We start from the raw sequence: 16,896 nt of genomic DNA, 5'->3' as shown, positions 1-16,896 counted from the left end.
CGTTTAGGCTTACCAGATGATTTTTTTTAGGAGGACATTTGGTTTTACGGGTGATTGTAAAGGAGGACATACGAAAAAGTATTTATTATTACTGTGTGATTTTAGGTAAATGTTCTGAACATTATATTTTCGCATTTCATACAATGCTTATCAGATTTTCTGGCAGCATTCTTTAGTATACATTCATTTCATTTATTTAGTCTACATCTAAACAGATAACACTGAAACAACAATTTGACGCCACAAAACACGCTCGCCAAGTCGTTTTGCATCTGGTCTGCCCATCTCGCTCGCTGCGCTCCACGCCGTCTCGTACCTGCCGGAATGGAAGCGAACACCAGATTTGCAGGGTTGCTGTCCGGCATTCTTGCAACATGTCCTGCCCATCGTACCCTTCCGGCTTCAGCTACCTTCTTGATACTGGGTTCGCCGTAGAGTTGGGCGAGCGCGTGGTTCATTCTTCGCCGCCACACACCGTCTTCCTCGACCACCTCGAAGGTATCCCCGTCTATCGTAACACTGCTTCCCAGGCGAGCGCTGTCGCGCTCAGTTCCGCCTACAAGCATGTACTTTGTCTTTGACGCATTCACCACCAGTCCAACTTTTGTTGCTTCACGTTTCAGGCGGGTGTACAGTTCTGCCACCTTTGCAAATGTTTGGCCGACAATTTCCATGTCATCCGCGAAAGAAATAAATTGACTGGATCTGTTGAAAATCGTACCCCGGCTGTTACACCCGGCTCTCTGCATGACACCTTCTAGCGCAATGTTGAAAAACAGGCACGAAAGTCCATCACCTTGTCTTAGTACCCAGCGCGATTCGAACGAACTAGAGTGTTCGCCCGAAATCTTCACACAGTCTTGCACACCATCCACCGTTGCTTTGATCAGTTTCCCAGATTCTGACTATCAGTTTGTGCAGGCAAGTGGCTAGCTTTTCAAGGCCCATCTTGATGAGCTCACCTCCGATACCATCCTTACCAGTTGCTTTATTGGTCTTTAGCTGTTGGATGGTATCCTTAACTTCCCTCAAGATGGAGGCTGGTTGGCTTTCATCGTCCGCTGAACTGACGTAGTCATCTCCTCCGCTGCCTCGACTTTCACTGCCTGTATTCTCAGCGCCATTCGAATGTTCCACGTAGTGCTGCTTCCACCACGTTCGTGCGTCAAGATGGTCCCATCCTTATCCCGGCACATTTCGGCTCGCGGCACGAAGCCTTTGCGGAATGCTTTGAGCTTCTGATAGAACTTGCGTGTTTCGTTCTCACAGCTGTTGCATCCCCTCGCACTCCGCTTCTTCCAGGCGGCGTTTCTTCTCCTGAAAAAGGCTGGTCTGCTGTCTCCGCTTCCTTCTATAACGTTCCACTTTCTGCTGGGTACCTTGCTGCAGCGGGACCGCCCGCGCTGCGCCCTTCTCCTACAGAATCTGTCTGCACTCTTCGTCGAACCAATCGTTCCGTTGACTTCGTTCTATATACCCGACGTTGTTCTCCGCTGCGTCGTTAATGGCTACTTTGTCTGTATTCCAGCAGTCCTCAAGAGGGGCCCCATCGATCACGCGCCTTTGCATTTCGCCCATCATTATGAAAGCTGTACACAGCTCGTGTGTTTTGCCGCAGCTCTGGTAGATGGTATGATTACCTCTAAACGTTCGCATCATTGATCCCTTCCAACAAACCTCCTGCAATGCTACGATGCCGAATCCACGGTCCTTGAGCACATCGGCGAGTATGCGTGTGCTCCCGATGAAGTTGAGAGTTTTGCAGTTCCACGAACCGAGTTTCCAATCGCTAGTCCCTTTTCGTCGCAGTGGTCTTCGCCGATGGTTTCGGTCCGTACTCTCTTGTTGATTGTTCGTTGCTTATGTTTTTTTAAAAGCTGGCTTGCAGGACCTGACACCAAAACCCCTTAGGACCATTCCTCCTTATTCCCGGTGGACCATGGTGCACAGTTTCACTTAGAGTCCCTCGCTGGCACTCGGACGATGATCAGCCGCCCCTAACATTATACTTTAGTATACAATGCCTTTAGTATACAATACCAAACTTTTTTCAAGTCTTATACAACATAGTTGGGTACAAAACGAAACAAAATATCGATATATTTTTGAACAACACAAGGATCATTATTTGACCCTAGGGGTCGTTCAAAAATGATAGAGGGGAGGGGTCTAAGGTTTTGTGACAGTACTTATACTACGTATACAAAAAAGCGTGACAGAGGGGGAAGGGGATCTAGAAATCTTAAAAAGTAGTGAACGTCATATTTGATTATCCGGAAACTCCCGAAAGTCTAGAAAAGCGACACTTTTTGCCTTTCTTGAACAACAAAGTTATACCGAAAGGCTATAGGATTACTCCAAAAATGGACTTTTGATAGAAGGCCCGGAGACCCATAGTGTTATATACCGATCGACTCAGCTCAACGAACCGAGGTGACGTCTGTATGTGTGTGTGTTTTTTACAAGGGTTGAAAGGCCCTCAAAAATCTGCGCGACAGACACGTGAACATCCGACCTGCTAAAAATGTGCCTTCCGGATAAATCCGGGTCCCTTATCCTCCATGGCCCGATCCACCTCGACCTTATCCCCCGGGATCTCAAGATGCTGCGACTACTCCGGGGAAGCTGTGATCATGCACTTCTTCTAAAATTCCGGCCTCTAGCTTAGGCTTGCTGATATTCACTACTACCGACTTCGTCTTCGGATTGCAGAGGTGGTCCGACAGTTTCGGTGGTGGATGACGTCCGCATTGGCGGTGTCCTACATACCCGAAGCACTTCCTTCTTCAGCAGATTGGCGGTGCGAGTGCCGAGGTCGGTCCGACGATTCCGGTTGGCAGAAGACTTCTGATTCGCTGGCGCCCCGACGACCTGAGATCAAACACTACTCACTGTGCTAGATTTCCCTCCAAACCGACGCTTATTTGCTGGTCCCTTGTCCATCGACGCTGCAGCTCTGACAGTATTTGCGACACGACTCTGCTTATCGCATTCCACGTACCTTCATCGCGTTACATTTGCTCTGCGATGTTGTCCGCCTGTATGGCAGACATTCTTCTACGTGCCTCCGCAAACATCGGGCAGTCGAATACCACGTTCTTTGGAGTCTCCTCTATGTTGATGCACGCCTGACAGAATGGCGATAACGCATGGCCAAACCGGTGCAAATGTTGGCGGAAACAACCGTGTTCGGACAGGACCTATGTAAGGTAAAAGTTCACTTCACCATGCTCCATGTTCACCCACGTCGACACATTGGAGATGAGCCGATGGGTCCATCTTCCATTATCTGCGTTGTCCCACTCCTGCTGCCACTTCACCATAGAGTGCAGTCTCACCGCCTTCCTAACATGTCTGGTATCCCTCGATATCCTCTGCTAGGGTTATGCAGATTGAAATCATCTCTGCGTTAACGCAAACTGCTTCCGACAAAATGGTTCGGTACGCACTCACGACTCGAATGGCTATTCGACAAAACACGCTATTCAGTTACGTTACGTTACAGTTATTCGGTTACGTTTCGTTTTGAGCGCAGCCCCCCAGGATGGAACTCTGGTCATTTTAGCCACAGGAATAGTTCACGTGGGTGTTGAAGTTCAAGCGGTCATTAGTCATCACACCTAGATGTCCCAGAGTCCGCACCATCCGATGGTAATCTGCATCCGCTGAATTACATTGCAGTTACTGATCAGCATCACTTCCGTTTTGTGGTGAGCCAGCTGCAGCTTGACTCCATTTATCCAGGTTTCTACTGCGTCGTCGGTCACCTCCGTCACCAGCATTTCCACCTCCTCCAGCTACTCACGACATTGTTAGGACGACATCATCCGCGAATCCGTAAATCTTAACACCTTTGGGCAACTTCAGCTTCACACCCCGTTGTACATCACATTCCAAAACGTTGGGCCTAGTATGGACCCTTGTGGAACGCCTGCCGTAACCCTGATAGACTTCTGCCCTGAGTCGTCCACGATGATCTTCAGCTTGTTCGGACACATCTCGGCTGGCGTCGTTGGACCCCTGATCTTCTTTGATACGACTCCATAAGCGTTGCCACAAGGATCAGCGTTAGCTTTTTGGCACAACTCCTTGAAGCAGTTGGACATGCTGATTTGGATCGCCCGTTTGAAAGTCGCTCTAGCTTCACGGAAAACTATCTTTCGCTCCTCTCTGACCATTTCAGACCTTTCCCTCTGAAAGTGTCTCTTGGGTCTGAGACAGGCAGCGCTAAGGTTGTCAACCTCTGGGGCTAGAAAGTCTGTTTCCCAATTCCACTGCCCAAGCGTTGAAGTCGCCTCCAATGGTTACCGGTTTTCGGCCGATCAGCTTCTCCGTGAGTGAGTTCAGCATCCGGTTATACTGCTCCAAATTCAACTTTGGGAGTGCGTAACAGTTACACACAAAGATCCCGTTAATTTTGGCGATTACGAAACCCTCGCTTGAACTGTCTACCACCTCTTGGATAGGGAATCTGCACATCATTTGGATAGCCGCAATCCCCGTAGCATCCGCCACGCAGTTGCCGTTGTCAGAAGGGATCCGGTACGGCTCACCAATAATTGTCACGTCGCACATTGCTTCTGTTGTCGACTGCCACAACAGCTGCTGTGCGGTGTCGTAATGATTTAGATTTAACTGGATGATCTCCATTAATCTCGACCCGCCATCGCCTTCTTTTAGGCAGGGCATTGCAAGCCACTTGTCATATGGTCGTTTCCGTCCTCCGGTTTGCAGAGCAGGCATCTTGTTTGCTTCGTGCAGCCCCTAGCAACCACTATTCACTTGGATCGAAGTGCAATTCGCACCAGATCTGAACCATCGCGGAGTAGCAACCATTGATACGTACAGTCAGTCTAAGCTCTCTAAGCTCTAAGCTAAGCTTTCTGAAGCATGAGGCTTTTGATATTTTTTTAACACTGTTAGAACAGGAACGGTACATGATCAAAAACCAAAGATATTAAGAATGCTGCTAGTAGAAACGAAAATAGAATTTGTGACCATGACCATTCAAATAGTTTAGCGGGGCTGTTCTGCCGAGAAATACATTATTAGCTTGGTGTTTTTACGCACACACTTAGTTTTAATTTCTGCAGCTCGGCAAAAATCCGCACAGCCGTGCGCCAGCAAACTAAAAAACTGATATTTCAGCAAAAATGGCGTTTGTTAGCTGATTTTCGGCAAAATATTTGCTGATTTTCAGCAATTTTGACAGAAATCTCGGCAAAAATCATGTTTGCTGGGGCACGGCTGTGCGAATCTCGGTAAAAGTTCAACATTTTGCTGAGATCCCGGTAAAAAAAAATAAGTGTGCATAACAGTCATAGCGGTATGTGTTTGATTTCGGTAATGAATGACTAATACATTAACGATAGAGATATCATTTTTAAATTGAACTGTCTACGTGGTTGAAGTGGTTGAACTAAAATGCAGTTAACTAAATTAATGATTTCGTGTGTGTTACTTCTACGTGAAGTTAACCGATTTACAATGATATGGAAATGCTAATATCATCTTCCAAACTTGGACGTACATGTTCATGATAGCATTAGAGGCTTTCGCCTCTAATGCTATCATGAACATGTACGTCCAAGTTTGGAAGATGATATTAGCATTTCCATATCATTGTAAAATGCAGTTGCTTAGAATGAAAACTCTCTGGGCTTCCTCTATTAACTTTGGCTTGGTTTGAAAGATCTAATCATGAAATACAATACGAATAAAGGCCACCACTCCCCCACATTCTAGTGTTCCATAGTGTAACGCTTATTATAAGCAGATCTTGGGGGTGGGTGACAATTACGGGCAAGCAGATCCAAATGTTACGACGCGGCAAAGCTGAAATACACCCAATATTTTTTACACGGTTGGTATTCTTTAATTCCCGGTTAACCTAATTTTTCACAGCTTTTCAAATACCACCTTAATTTTCTTTCTGAATTCCACTTTGTGAATTTTTTCATAGGGTTAACTCATAGTTTCATTAACACTAAAGGTTTTAATCAACTATAACCCATCCGTATAAAAAAAGAACTGGGTGTAATAAATATGACAGTCATGCAACGATTCCGTATTGAGTGGTGTGCCTTTGAAAACGTGAGTAGATTTAAATTTGGATTCCTGGAGGCTTTTCCTTAAACACCTTTTTGCCTTTCTCGTATACTAAGTATACGTAAAGGCTATATGATTGCTCCAAAAACAAACTTTTTATAGAAGGGTAGGAGACCCATAGTGTTATATACCGATCGACTTAGTTCGACGAATTGAGGTGATGTCTTTTTTTTTTTTTTTTTTTTTATAGAGGGATGAAGGCAAATCTGCCTACAGACACCTGAAATTATCACTCAGGGAGTGGGGTTGACGCGGTTGGCAGAAGGCCAGACCGCCGGACCCACTAAACCCACCCAAGCAACAGAAGGTTACTTGAGTTACCCTCTCTTCTAATGCACAATTCCCCCCGGGACTACCTTTCAATATTACTTCTGTGGGGGAAAGCAGTACTAAAAGTACTCCTCCCAAAACAACACCTTTCACAGTGCCTCTCTTCGATGTTTTGTCATACGTCTGAGCCCTTTGGCTCCCTTATTGGTGTCAGCAAGCACACAAAAGCGTGGGCCCTTAAGCCCTTTACTTTTTTTTCCTTGTGCCATTCAGCAACGCATCTACTTTCCTTTTTATTTTTAGAGCCATTTAGCTCTCAACGTGCTCGCAAGCTACTCAGATAGTCCCCCGGCGACGGATCTACCCTACTCCGACGGGGAGTCCCCCGGCGGCGGAAGCTCCCCCGATACCGACGACCCGCATTCGTGGATGGCTGTTACATTACCAACACTACACATTCACCTGGTATGCATGTTCATAGATCCGCTCAAGTCCTACGCACATTCTCACTTCAACGGGTGACCGGACGAGTGCCGAGGTCAGGCCAAAGATTCCGGGTGGAGATAGCTTCCGGTTCAGTGGTGCCCCGACGACCCGAAGCAGGTGCATTCACGCGGCACGATCTACTCAACTGGTCCCCGGCGGTGGACCTAGCCTACTCCGATTAACCGATTTCCCATGAACTGTGCCTTTCAGCTTCTTGCTTAACCGATGAGCCATTCAGCTCTCACCTTGGTCGCGGACTACTCGGATAGTCCCCGGCGGTGGATCAATCCTACTCCGACAGGGAGTTCCCCGACGTCGGAAGCTCCCCCGTAACCGACGACCCGTCTCAACGGGTGACCGGGCGAGTGCCGAGGTCAATCCAAAGATTCCGGGTGGAGATAACTTCCAGTTCAATGGTGCCCCGACGACCCGAAGCCGGTACATTCGCACGCCACGGTCTACTCGGCTGATCCCCGGCGGTGATGTCTGTGTGTATGTGTGTGTGTCTGCGCACCCACGTACCAAAATGTAGCAAAAGTGTCACTCATTTTTCGGGCACTTATCCTTAATCGATTTGCTCGCAACAAGTTCCATTGTTTCCTATTGAAAATTGGCCAGATCGGACTGTGGGACTCGGAAGTTATGGCCAAATACATTTTTTTATTCGCACGAGAAAGGCACCATCACTGCTAGGTGGATTAATCTGGGTTTTGATATTCAGCTTCCTAGTTCTTTTTTAATAGGACAGACTGAGGGGAATGATACAATTTATCCAAGCCAAAAAATCCCGGGAAATACCTAGATAGTCTTACCTATTTTTTTCAATTTCTGTAACGCGGAACATTATCTGAAAATATGTGAAATCTGGGACGTTTCGCAGGACACTTTTCAGCGTGGGACAAATGGTGAATATCCTGGAATGTCCCGCGAAATGCTTTTAGGCTTGGTCTAAAGTTGTACCCAAATGCTATAATTTTTCTCACATATTTTGAAGAAATGCATTCAAGTGCATAGGGTTTTCTTAATTCCAAACGCGTAGTGAACAATCTCGGCCAATTTGGTTGCAACAACTTATATATGATTGGATTTGTTCGGGTGACAGGGTGAAAGCAACTCGTTTATGACAATTGTGCTGCTCAGTGTTGGTAAAATCACTCATAAATCTCAATCAACGAGCCCCCCCGTGCGAACGAAATCGTCTGTGATTTTAAAGGAATACATTACGCTTGTATTTTTAATGCTAAAACGCATCGTTTAACTCATTTGCCAAAAAAATCAATTGGTTGAAAAACGCATTTGGAATCAATTTGGGGGCAACTTATTGCTTATACTTGGAAGAGCATCTATTATTTTATGAAAAGATATTTTAGTTACTAGATAAAGATTGTCGCTGTCGTCGCTGTCCGGAACATCTTTTGCTGGCGAGGATAGGGGAGCTAAATGTCAAAGAAGGAAAATCCATACGATTTGACAGCTTGGTACCCAACATGTTCCGGACAGCAGAACAAAGGGAACCGAAGCGACAATCTTTATCTAGTAACTAAAATATCTTTTATTTTATGCGCCAAACGTAAATTCACTATTTTTACGAAGGAGAACAAAAGAAAACCTACGATGATTCAAATGGATTATTCAACTCATCCATGAGTTTTTAGGTGCTGAGTTGGGTGCGTTTTAACTCACGCTTGATTTGAATCGTCCATAAGTTTTGAGATACTGCTGCTTGGATGTGCCTCACATTTGAAGAAAACAAACATACTTTTTACCAGTTACATTCCGGTTTTTATTTCCAAACGGTACACAATTTCTCTTGTTTTCTCAATTCATATTCTTTCGAGAATAAATGATTAAACCCATGTGCTTCAATATCAACAGGTACCACGTGGATGAACGCATCCACGTGCTTTTAGGCTCTCTGTTTTGTAAACAATCGCATGCGCTGTAGAAATGGAATATCTTTATTTCTCACAAATATTGATTTTTCAGATTGCTCAAATTTATCAGCATCTTCGAAGATTTTTCCCATAATAGCCTCACTTCGTTTGGGGAGTGGAATCTACTTTATCAAATTTAGTTGGATATAAATGGGATATTTCTAACTTTTCATTGAGATTATTGTTCTTGGTGTATCAGAAATGGGAACTTTCATAAAGTTAGTCAATTTCAAACTTTGTTTACTGAGTTTGGTTGCGTTAAGCTACGCCCAAGGTGAGTATCGCTGGACCATTCTCAAGAAAAAGCATTCATGTACCAATATTGATTACAGCATCCATTGTTCACATTGAGGCTAACCCTGATGCAAAACGTTTATACGATGATCTATTAAGTAATTATAATCGCCTCATACGGCCTGTGGTTAATAACACGGAAACGTTAACAGTATGGCTGGGGCTGAAACTGTCGCAGTTGATAGAAGTTAGCCTCCGAAATCAAGTGATGACAACAAATCTGTGGGTGAAGCAAAAGTGGTTCGATTATAAACTAAAGTGGGATCCGGAGGAATATGGAGGTGTAGAAATGCTTTATGTCCCATCCGAACAAATCTGGTTGCCTGATATTGTCCTTTACAACAATTGGGATGGAAACTACGAAGTAACATTGATGACCAAAGCAACTCTAAAGTACACTGGAGAAATATTCTGGGAACCTCCTGCAATTTATAAGTCATCATGTGAAATGAATGTGGAATACTTTCCGTACGATGAACAAACATGTCTCATGAAATTTGGATCGTGGACGTATAATGGCGCACAAGTTGAATTAAGACATTTAGATCAGGTACACTGAAAACAACTTAGGATATTAATGGTTCAGTCTTGTCCTACAAATTAGTTTTTTTTTAATATTTTCAGGTGCCAGGCAGTAACTTAGTTCAAATTGGTATCGACCTTAGTGAATTTTACTTATCAGTAGAATGGGATATTCTAGAAGTTCCGGCTAGTAGAAATGAGGAATACTATCCTTGTTGTCCAGAACCTTTCTCAGGTGAGTAATACTAATCTATTTCTCTGAAATAAACTTTCATGTGGTTTTACTATTTTCACAGATATAACATTTAAGCTCACGATGAGACGAAAAACACTTTTTTACACAGTTAACTTGATTATTCCGTGCGTTGGAATTACATTCTTAACTGTTTTAGTTTTCTATTTGCCAAGCGATTCCGGGGAAAAGGTGTGAAGTAATGTAGATTGTAAATTTCTATATTTCATGAATATTTTCATTTCACAGGTGACATTGTGTATTTCCATTCTGGTGTCGTTGACTGTGTTCTTTTTGCTACTTGCTGAAATCATTCCTCCTACATCGTTAGCCGTGCCATTATTAGGCAAATATTTATTATTCACTATGATACTGGTTTCTCTCTCTGTTTGGACGACCGTTTGCGTGTTGAACGTTTGGTACAGGTACGAAACAAATTTTTCCAGTATAACATTTAGTTACTTTAGGTGGGAAACTTAGATATAAATTAGAATAGTTCGCATGCATGGGATGTTAATATTCATAATTGTAGATAGGGGTGGAGGGATTGATAACGTATTTTTGCGTAGTTGCGTAGTTGATGGACCTTTCCATTGGAAATAGTCAATGTGAAAGCAATGGCAGATATTAGTACAGTCAATAGCAGTAAGAGATAGCTAACGCATTCCTCTTCATTGTATTTTTCAGGAGTACTTCAACACATAAAATGTCGCCAATAGTTAAAAGATTATTTTTGGAAATCATGCCAAAGATTATGATGATGCGGCGAGCGAAATATACGTTACCAGATTACGATGATTCAACGCCGAGTAACGGGTATACTAATGAAATTGAAATGAGGTATGTGCAGTATTTTCCAGATTATTAACCAATCACATCTTTTGAAAATTCGAATAAAGGGAAAAGGGCAATACTCAGATTCGTCATAATTTTCCATGTTAAAGTACTAACGGTAGCGCCGTGGCGTATGGTTGGCCGGGTTGACCGCGCCAAGGGCGCAGGTTTTTGATAGGGGGCGTCGAAAACAAGAATTGTGCTACAATAGCGTGTGTACTGTGTATGTGTTATGCAACGTACACACCAGTCAAGCAGTTTGACGAACATTGACTCCGCCCCCACGAAAATCCTTCGGTTGCTGCTTTGTTTGAACGTGTGTGAAGTTGTTCGAACAACCATTTGACAGTTGGCGGCTCGGTTGGAAAAAATCAAAACGGCTTGATTTTGGTTTGAGTTGTCGGGGGTGGAGTCAAGGTTCGTCGAACATGTTTGAGCATTTGTAGTGAAGTTGCACAAACCCTCATATATTTTTTAATGGTTGGTGCTCAAGTTGGCGCTTCGGTCGTTCGTGTGTGATATTGTTGGTCGAATAAATTGATTGTTCGTGCCGCTGTTGGGAAAACTTGATGGATGTTTGAATAAACGAGAGGTGGAGTCAATGTTGGTCAAACTGCTTGACCGTGTGTACGTTCCATTAGAAATTTTGTAGACACACTTTTTGAAACTCAACATTGTCCTATTACGTCGTAAAAAGTTGCGTTCGGCGGGGAATTCGGTCCCACCAATCATTTTTGCACTATTTTCTATCAAAAGTAGCTACATGGGATAAGAGAATCCCGAAATTTCAAGTTCCTACGTAGTTATTAAAATATTAGTAGAAAAAAGGTGGACGCTCTTTTTGCCTTAAAGTTGTACCAAAAGGCTTTCATTTTACTCCAAAATCGAACTTTTTATAGCTGGCTGAGGTTTCCAGTTAGCCTTACGTGCAAAGGCGTAGGATTGTCAATCCGGAGATTTTTTTCTTCTTCTTCTTATTGGCATTTCATCCCCACACTGGGACAGAGCCGCCTCGCATCTTAGTTTTCATTAAGCACTTCCAGCATTGTTAACTGCGGGGTTTCTAAGCCAGGTTACCATTTTTGCATTCGTATATCATGAGGCTAATACGATGATACTTTTATGCCCAGGGAAGTCGAGATAATTTCCAATCCGCCTAGGACGCCTAGACCGGCACCGGGAATCGAACCCAGCCATTCTCAGCATGGTCTTGTTTTGTAGTCGCGCGTCTTACCTCACGGCTAATGAGGGCCAATCCGGAGATGCCGAGTTCGATTCTCGGTCCAGTCGAGGATGTTTTCGATGGGAAACATTCCTGATTCCCTAGGTATAGTGTATCCATTGTACACAAGGTACATAATAATTAGGGTGTTCCAAAACTGGACAAAATCTGGAAAGTTGGGGGCTCAATCTTCAAATGAAAGCTAACTGCGTATAACATAGGAAAAATTGTTCTAAGAGAGCTCTGGGAAATGACGTTTACGGGTAGCCACGACGCATTTTATGAAAAAAGTTCATATTTTATAGTAATACGGTATCTGTTAACATTCGCAAAACAGGCAATTTAGGCTCAATTTGTGTCGTGTTTTGTTGTTATCCGGTCACTGCTAAAAAAATCACAAAAATGAGAAATAAAACAATTTGCGCACCGATTCTTTGTTTTCGAATGATTTTAACTTATCAGGATTTTTTTTCAGTGGAGGAAAATAAACAACTAAGTCTTCAGTTAGTTCTGAGTAAACGACGCATCAGCTGTTTATTGGCTACTCTTTTATAAGAGGTAGTTATAACAGATTGTAATGTTCATTTGAAAGTTCATCATGCCCACTCATTAGAAATGTGGGTTTACATCGGTTTAGCACATGTGTTACATTGATTTAAGTATATGTGAGTACATGGTATGGATTCAAGGAGCAGTTCCCCTAGGTATAGTTTTTTTTAGGAAAAAATAGTATATCGGATTTTTTTTCAATGAAATTCATCTATTTTATAATTTTTACATTTCAACTAGGGTCACAACTTTATGGTAAAATTGTGATACGGAGGTCTATATTATGATGTTTTAGGTCTATATATTTTTAACTGATGTTTTAAATGCCCTGAAATGAGGATTTTTCAATATATTTATCTATTCAACTACGGAAAAGAAGAGACATAATAATGCTTTCTACAATCGACATACACCACTGGCGGTGCCAGAGTTCTGGTAAAGGTGGGGCACCACCGTCAGTAGTAAGAATTAAAATTGGAGATGTTAATATTGATTATTGTTTTCTAGTTCTTTTATTTGGTAGGCTTATGCGTGTATAACATTTTATGGAGCCACGTTTCTTCACGATATGTACAATCAATATCATCTTATTATTAATTTAGTAAAAGAGGGATAGAAGCCAACCAATTCATGGTGACTCGAAGTTAGATTAACATTTTTTTTTGTTGGATGGGGCTTAGGATTCGGTATTAAGCAGAATACAGCCGCTCATCCAGGCTTCAGGGACGGTGTGGTTCGTCGTCCTGCTCGAGGTGTGCGTGTGGTTCGACTGGGAGCATCTTCCGTATGGGAAGACAAAAACAATACAAAAAAAGAGCTTTGATGAAAAAACAAAAGTATTACATTTTAATGTCCGAAGAACAAATAAAATTATAGATAGCCTGCATATAGACAACATCACGATCCCCCAAAGCACCTCGACATCACGCGAATGAAGCCTCGACCACCTCTGAACCACGCTCGCGCATAAACTTTAGGAATTATGGAAAATAGCCACCGTCCAAGTTCTTTGTGTGTCCAATTCCTTTGCCAGCATTGAAGAATACTCTGACGGGTTAATGGAAAAAACTCGTTGATCAAAACTCGCTGATCAAAAATTATCCCCAAACCGAAGTTAATTGCTGCCAACTCTGCAACATAAACCGAACACGGTTCCTGAAGTTTGCGGAAGGTGGTTGAATTTACATTGAAAACACCGAAGCCAGTGGATCCGTTAATGCGAGTACCATCAGTAAAATATCTGTTGTCGGCAATTGACATGTTCATATTTTTCAGAAAAAAGGGAGAGAATAGATATTTGTCGAATATGATCTGGTATTTCCTGAATAGCATGTTTCATGGACAGATCGTATTCAATTGAGGATCTATCGTTGGTGAAGTGATCTCGAGGGGGAGTATAACATGGAAGACGAAGGTTTGATGATATGTAGTTGAGATAATCTCTCAGGAATCTTGACCGATGAACCAGTTCAAGCATTTTATTGAAGTTATTTTTACTTGTTCCATATTTGATGAATATTCTTAGTGAGAGCTCCCAGTAGCGGTGCTTGAAAGAAGTAACTCCAGTAAGGACCTCCAGGCTCATGTTATGTTTTGAATGCATACAGCCAAGGGCAATACGCAAACAACGATATTGAATTCGTTCCAATTTAATTGAGTGACAATCAGCTGCTGAGAGGAAGCAAAAAGAGTCGTACACTAAAACAGCGAGCCGAGCCGAATGGAGAAGATTCTTATATACCGCACAGGCCACTTCGATCTTAGTCTGAATAAATGAAATGAACTCTGAAACAGCGAGAATTGTCGTTCTACGGAGTTTGATGGGGCCTTCCGGGTGAACACCCCACCATGTTCCGGGGATAGAACGTAGAAAATACTCAATATAAAGTTTCCAGGGACATTTAGAATCAAGCACGACCCCAAGGTATTTAGATATAAAGATTGGTTGTACCGCTTCTTAGTAAACAGGTTAACACAACCTACTGAGTTTTTTGCGGAGACAACTCGATCCCTAGATGAATATCTGCCCCAAACAGTCAAATTATCTAGGGTCCTTTTCAATGGTCCTTACAAGACAGCTGCTCATGGAACTCTCAGAGAGACCACGGCATCATCTGCAAGTTGTCTGAGCGTGCATTGTTCTTCCAAACAATCGTCAATATCTTTAACATAGAAATTATAAAGCAAGGGACTAAAACATAAACCTTGGGGGAGACCCATGTAGCTATTTGTGGAAGTTATCAGAGTGCCGAGTTTAAAGTTCATTTGTTTTTCTGACAACAAATTGTACAAGAAATTATTCAAAATAACGTGTAATCCACTACTGTGCAGATTGTCTGACAGTACTTCTATAGAAACTGAATCAAAGGCGCCCTTAATATCCAAGAATACTGAAGCCAATTGCTCCTTGTGCGGAATCGAGACAGACCTTTTTTGCGAAGTGACGGCTTTGGCAGGTTTTGTTCTATTATTGTCAGGGGGGTTTTTGTTGACTTAATTTAATGAAATTTGGCCTCAATATTCTTTGATATGCAAAGAATGTTTAGGCCAAATTTGAGCATAATTGGTTATAGAAAACCCCCATGCCAACAATAGAACAAAACCTGTCAAAGCCGTCATTTCCCCTATCCATCGATTGGAATATTCTTCACTCTCGTTGGTAGAATACGGTTTCGCATGTTGCGAGCCGTTTTCCAAAGTGTTGTCATTGAGGTTTCTCATGATAGTCCCTCGACAAAACGTCGCCAGTAGCTACGTTTCTTAGTTTTCTTATTTTTTTTCTTATTTTTTAGCTTTCTTTCAAGCTCATGCTTAAAATACTCTTCGAAAATCTCAGACCCTTCGTGTTTACGGAAAGCCTTGAAGGCATCAGATTTTTCAGAATACAACTTAGTACATTCATCATTCCATCCAGAAGTGGCTGTTCTTCTTATCACAGATGTATGTACTTGGAACGCGTCGTTTCTGAGCTTCTAGTGCGCTTTTTTTAATTAATTCGGTATGGAATCGATACTCATCCATTGGTGGAAGAAAGGAACATTAACTGGGTCAGATTGTAGATATCCACTTTTGATTGAGGTGACTATCGGCATATAATCGCTACCATGGGGATCTTGGATTACCTTCCACGTACAATTTAATAATAGTGAATTTAAACATAAAGACGATAAAGACCAGGAGGATGAAACGCTTGTCATCCGCGGTACAATGGCACTCTACCCAACATCGGTTTTGGTTCCAAGTTTCTAGGTAGTATACCTGAATTTAGCGCTCATTTTGGGTGATTGATTCGTATGCAGTTAGTGCTAATTATCGGCAATTAACATCTCCTGGCGAAAACTTGCAATTAGTTGAGGTACATCGAGCCTTTTGTATTTGTATGGCTTCTTTATGTCGAAAAATAGCTCGTCGATACTTCCGTAGTTATGTTATCATGAATTAAATGAAATTAAAACAAAAACATTGTACGCCATATTGAATGAATGGTGGGTAGGCGTATTAGCCTTCTCTTCAGTCCCCTGGTAAAGACAGATCGATACGGCTTTGTTGACCATATTCGAGTCACTTCACCTGTGTTCAAAATATTCAAGTTGAAATCGCCACACAATCATATAAAATAGGCGATTTTCTTTGCATTTACTTGGCAAGCGACGATTTCTAAGCCTTTAATAACCGAAATGGGAATTCTGTAGAAGGATTAGCATTTTTTGATCTCCAAAAGAACGCCACCATAGTCATCTCGATCTTGGCGAATAATGTTTAAATCGTGGAAGTTGATTTCATCTTCAGAAAAAACGAACAATGGGTAATGTTTTAAACATAACCGCGAGTAGACGTAGGACTTATATAAACTTATATAATATATCAGCATCGTTGTTGATTGGTGATTGGTTGTGTATCATTTAATTGCCAATGCCTTCTGCGAATGAATGAAAGTTATTATTTTAAATCCCTTTTTTCTTTTCATCAGTGTAGTTGATTTTTTTTTTGCTGGAGAATCAGAACTGTTATAGTATAACTCTGTCTTAATGTACGTGTTGTTTAGTACCACCCACAACTTAACATATGGTCAGTCATATGCCATGACTAGTCCCCATCCCGGAAAGATGTGGATTATGAAACCAATAACTTTACCTGGATGAACAGATCAAATCTCTGTGCTAATTTTATTATTCTTCATCCACCACCGTTGCCATCGCAGCTTCAGCCATCATCGGCCTCTAGCCGTGAATTCCGAGTGATGCGATGGGCGATCGCATCAATCGCAACCGACACCACTGCATCATCAAGCATAGAATGCCAAAAAAAAATGCGTGATCTTCTTTCATGCATCTAGGGCAGTTCAAATTTCAAAAATGTTCGAAAATTCCAACTTTCATATGTCTATTAGCATCATTTTGATAATAAAGGAGTCCTGGCAAAATTTCAGGCAATTCGGTGGCCAT

At 42.4% G+C, this 16,896-nt stretch overlaps 1 protein-coding gene across 1 annotated transcript in view; it reads left to right on the top strand.

The window, feature by feature from the left end:
* Positions 1-8,852: 8,852 nt before the first annotated feature.
* The window catches only part of LOC134220685 (acetylcholine receptor subunit beta-like 2), a 34,778-nt gene continuing 26,734 nt past the window's right edge, over positions 8,853-16,896 (top strand). Inside the window, exons 1-6 of the mRNA XM_062699790.1 lie at positions 8,853-9,072; positions 9,131-9,642; positions 9,717-9,849; positions 9,911-10,038; positions 10,096-10,271; positions 10,534-10,686. Coding sequence (XP_062555774.1) covers positions 9,000-9,072; positions 9,131-9,642; positions 9,717-9,849; positions 9,911-10,038; positions 10,096-10,271; positions 10,534-10,686 — 1,175 coding nt within the window. The 5' untranslated portion in view covers positions 8,853-8,999. The remainder of the gene's footprint in view (positions 9,073-9,130; positions 9,643-9,716; positions 9,850-9,910; positions 10,039-10,095; positions 10,272-10,533; positions 10,687-16,896) is intronic.

Source organism: Armigeres subalbatus, chromosome 3 (genome assembly GCF_024139115.2).
Source record: "Armigeres subalbatus isolate Guangzhou_Male chromosome 3, GZ_Asu_2, whole genome shotgun sequence".
In the NCBI taxonomy this organism is placed as follows: domain Eukaryota; kingdom Metazoa; phylum Arthropoda; class Insecta; order Diptera; family Culicidae; genus Armigeres; species Armigeres subalbatus.
This window is presented reverse-complemented; position numbering and strand designations above follow the sequence as displayed.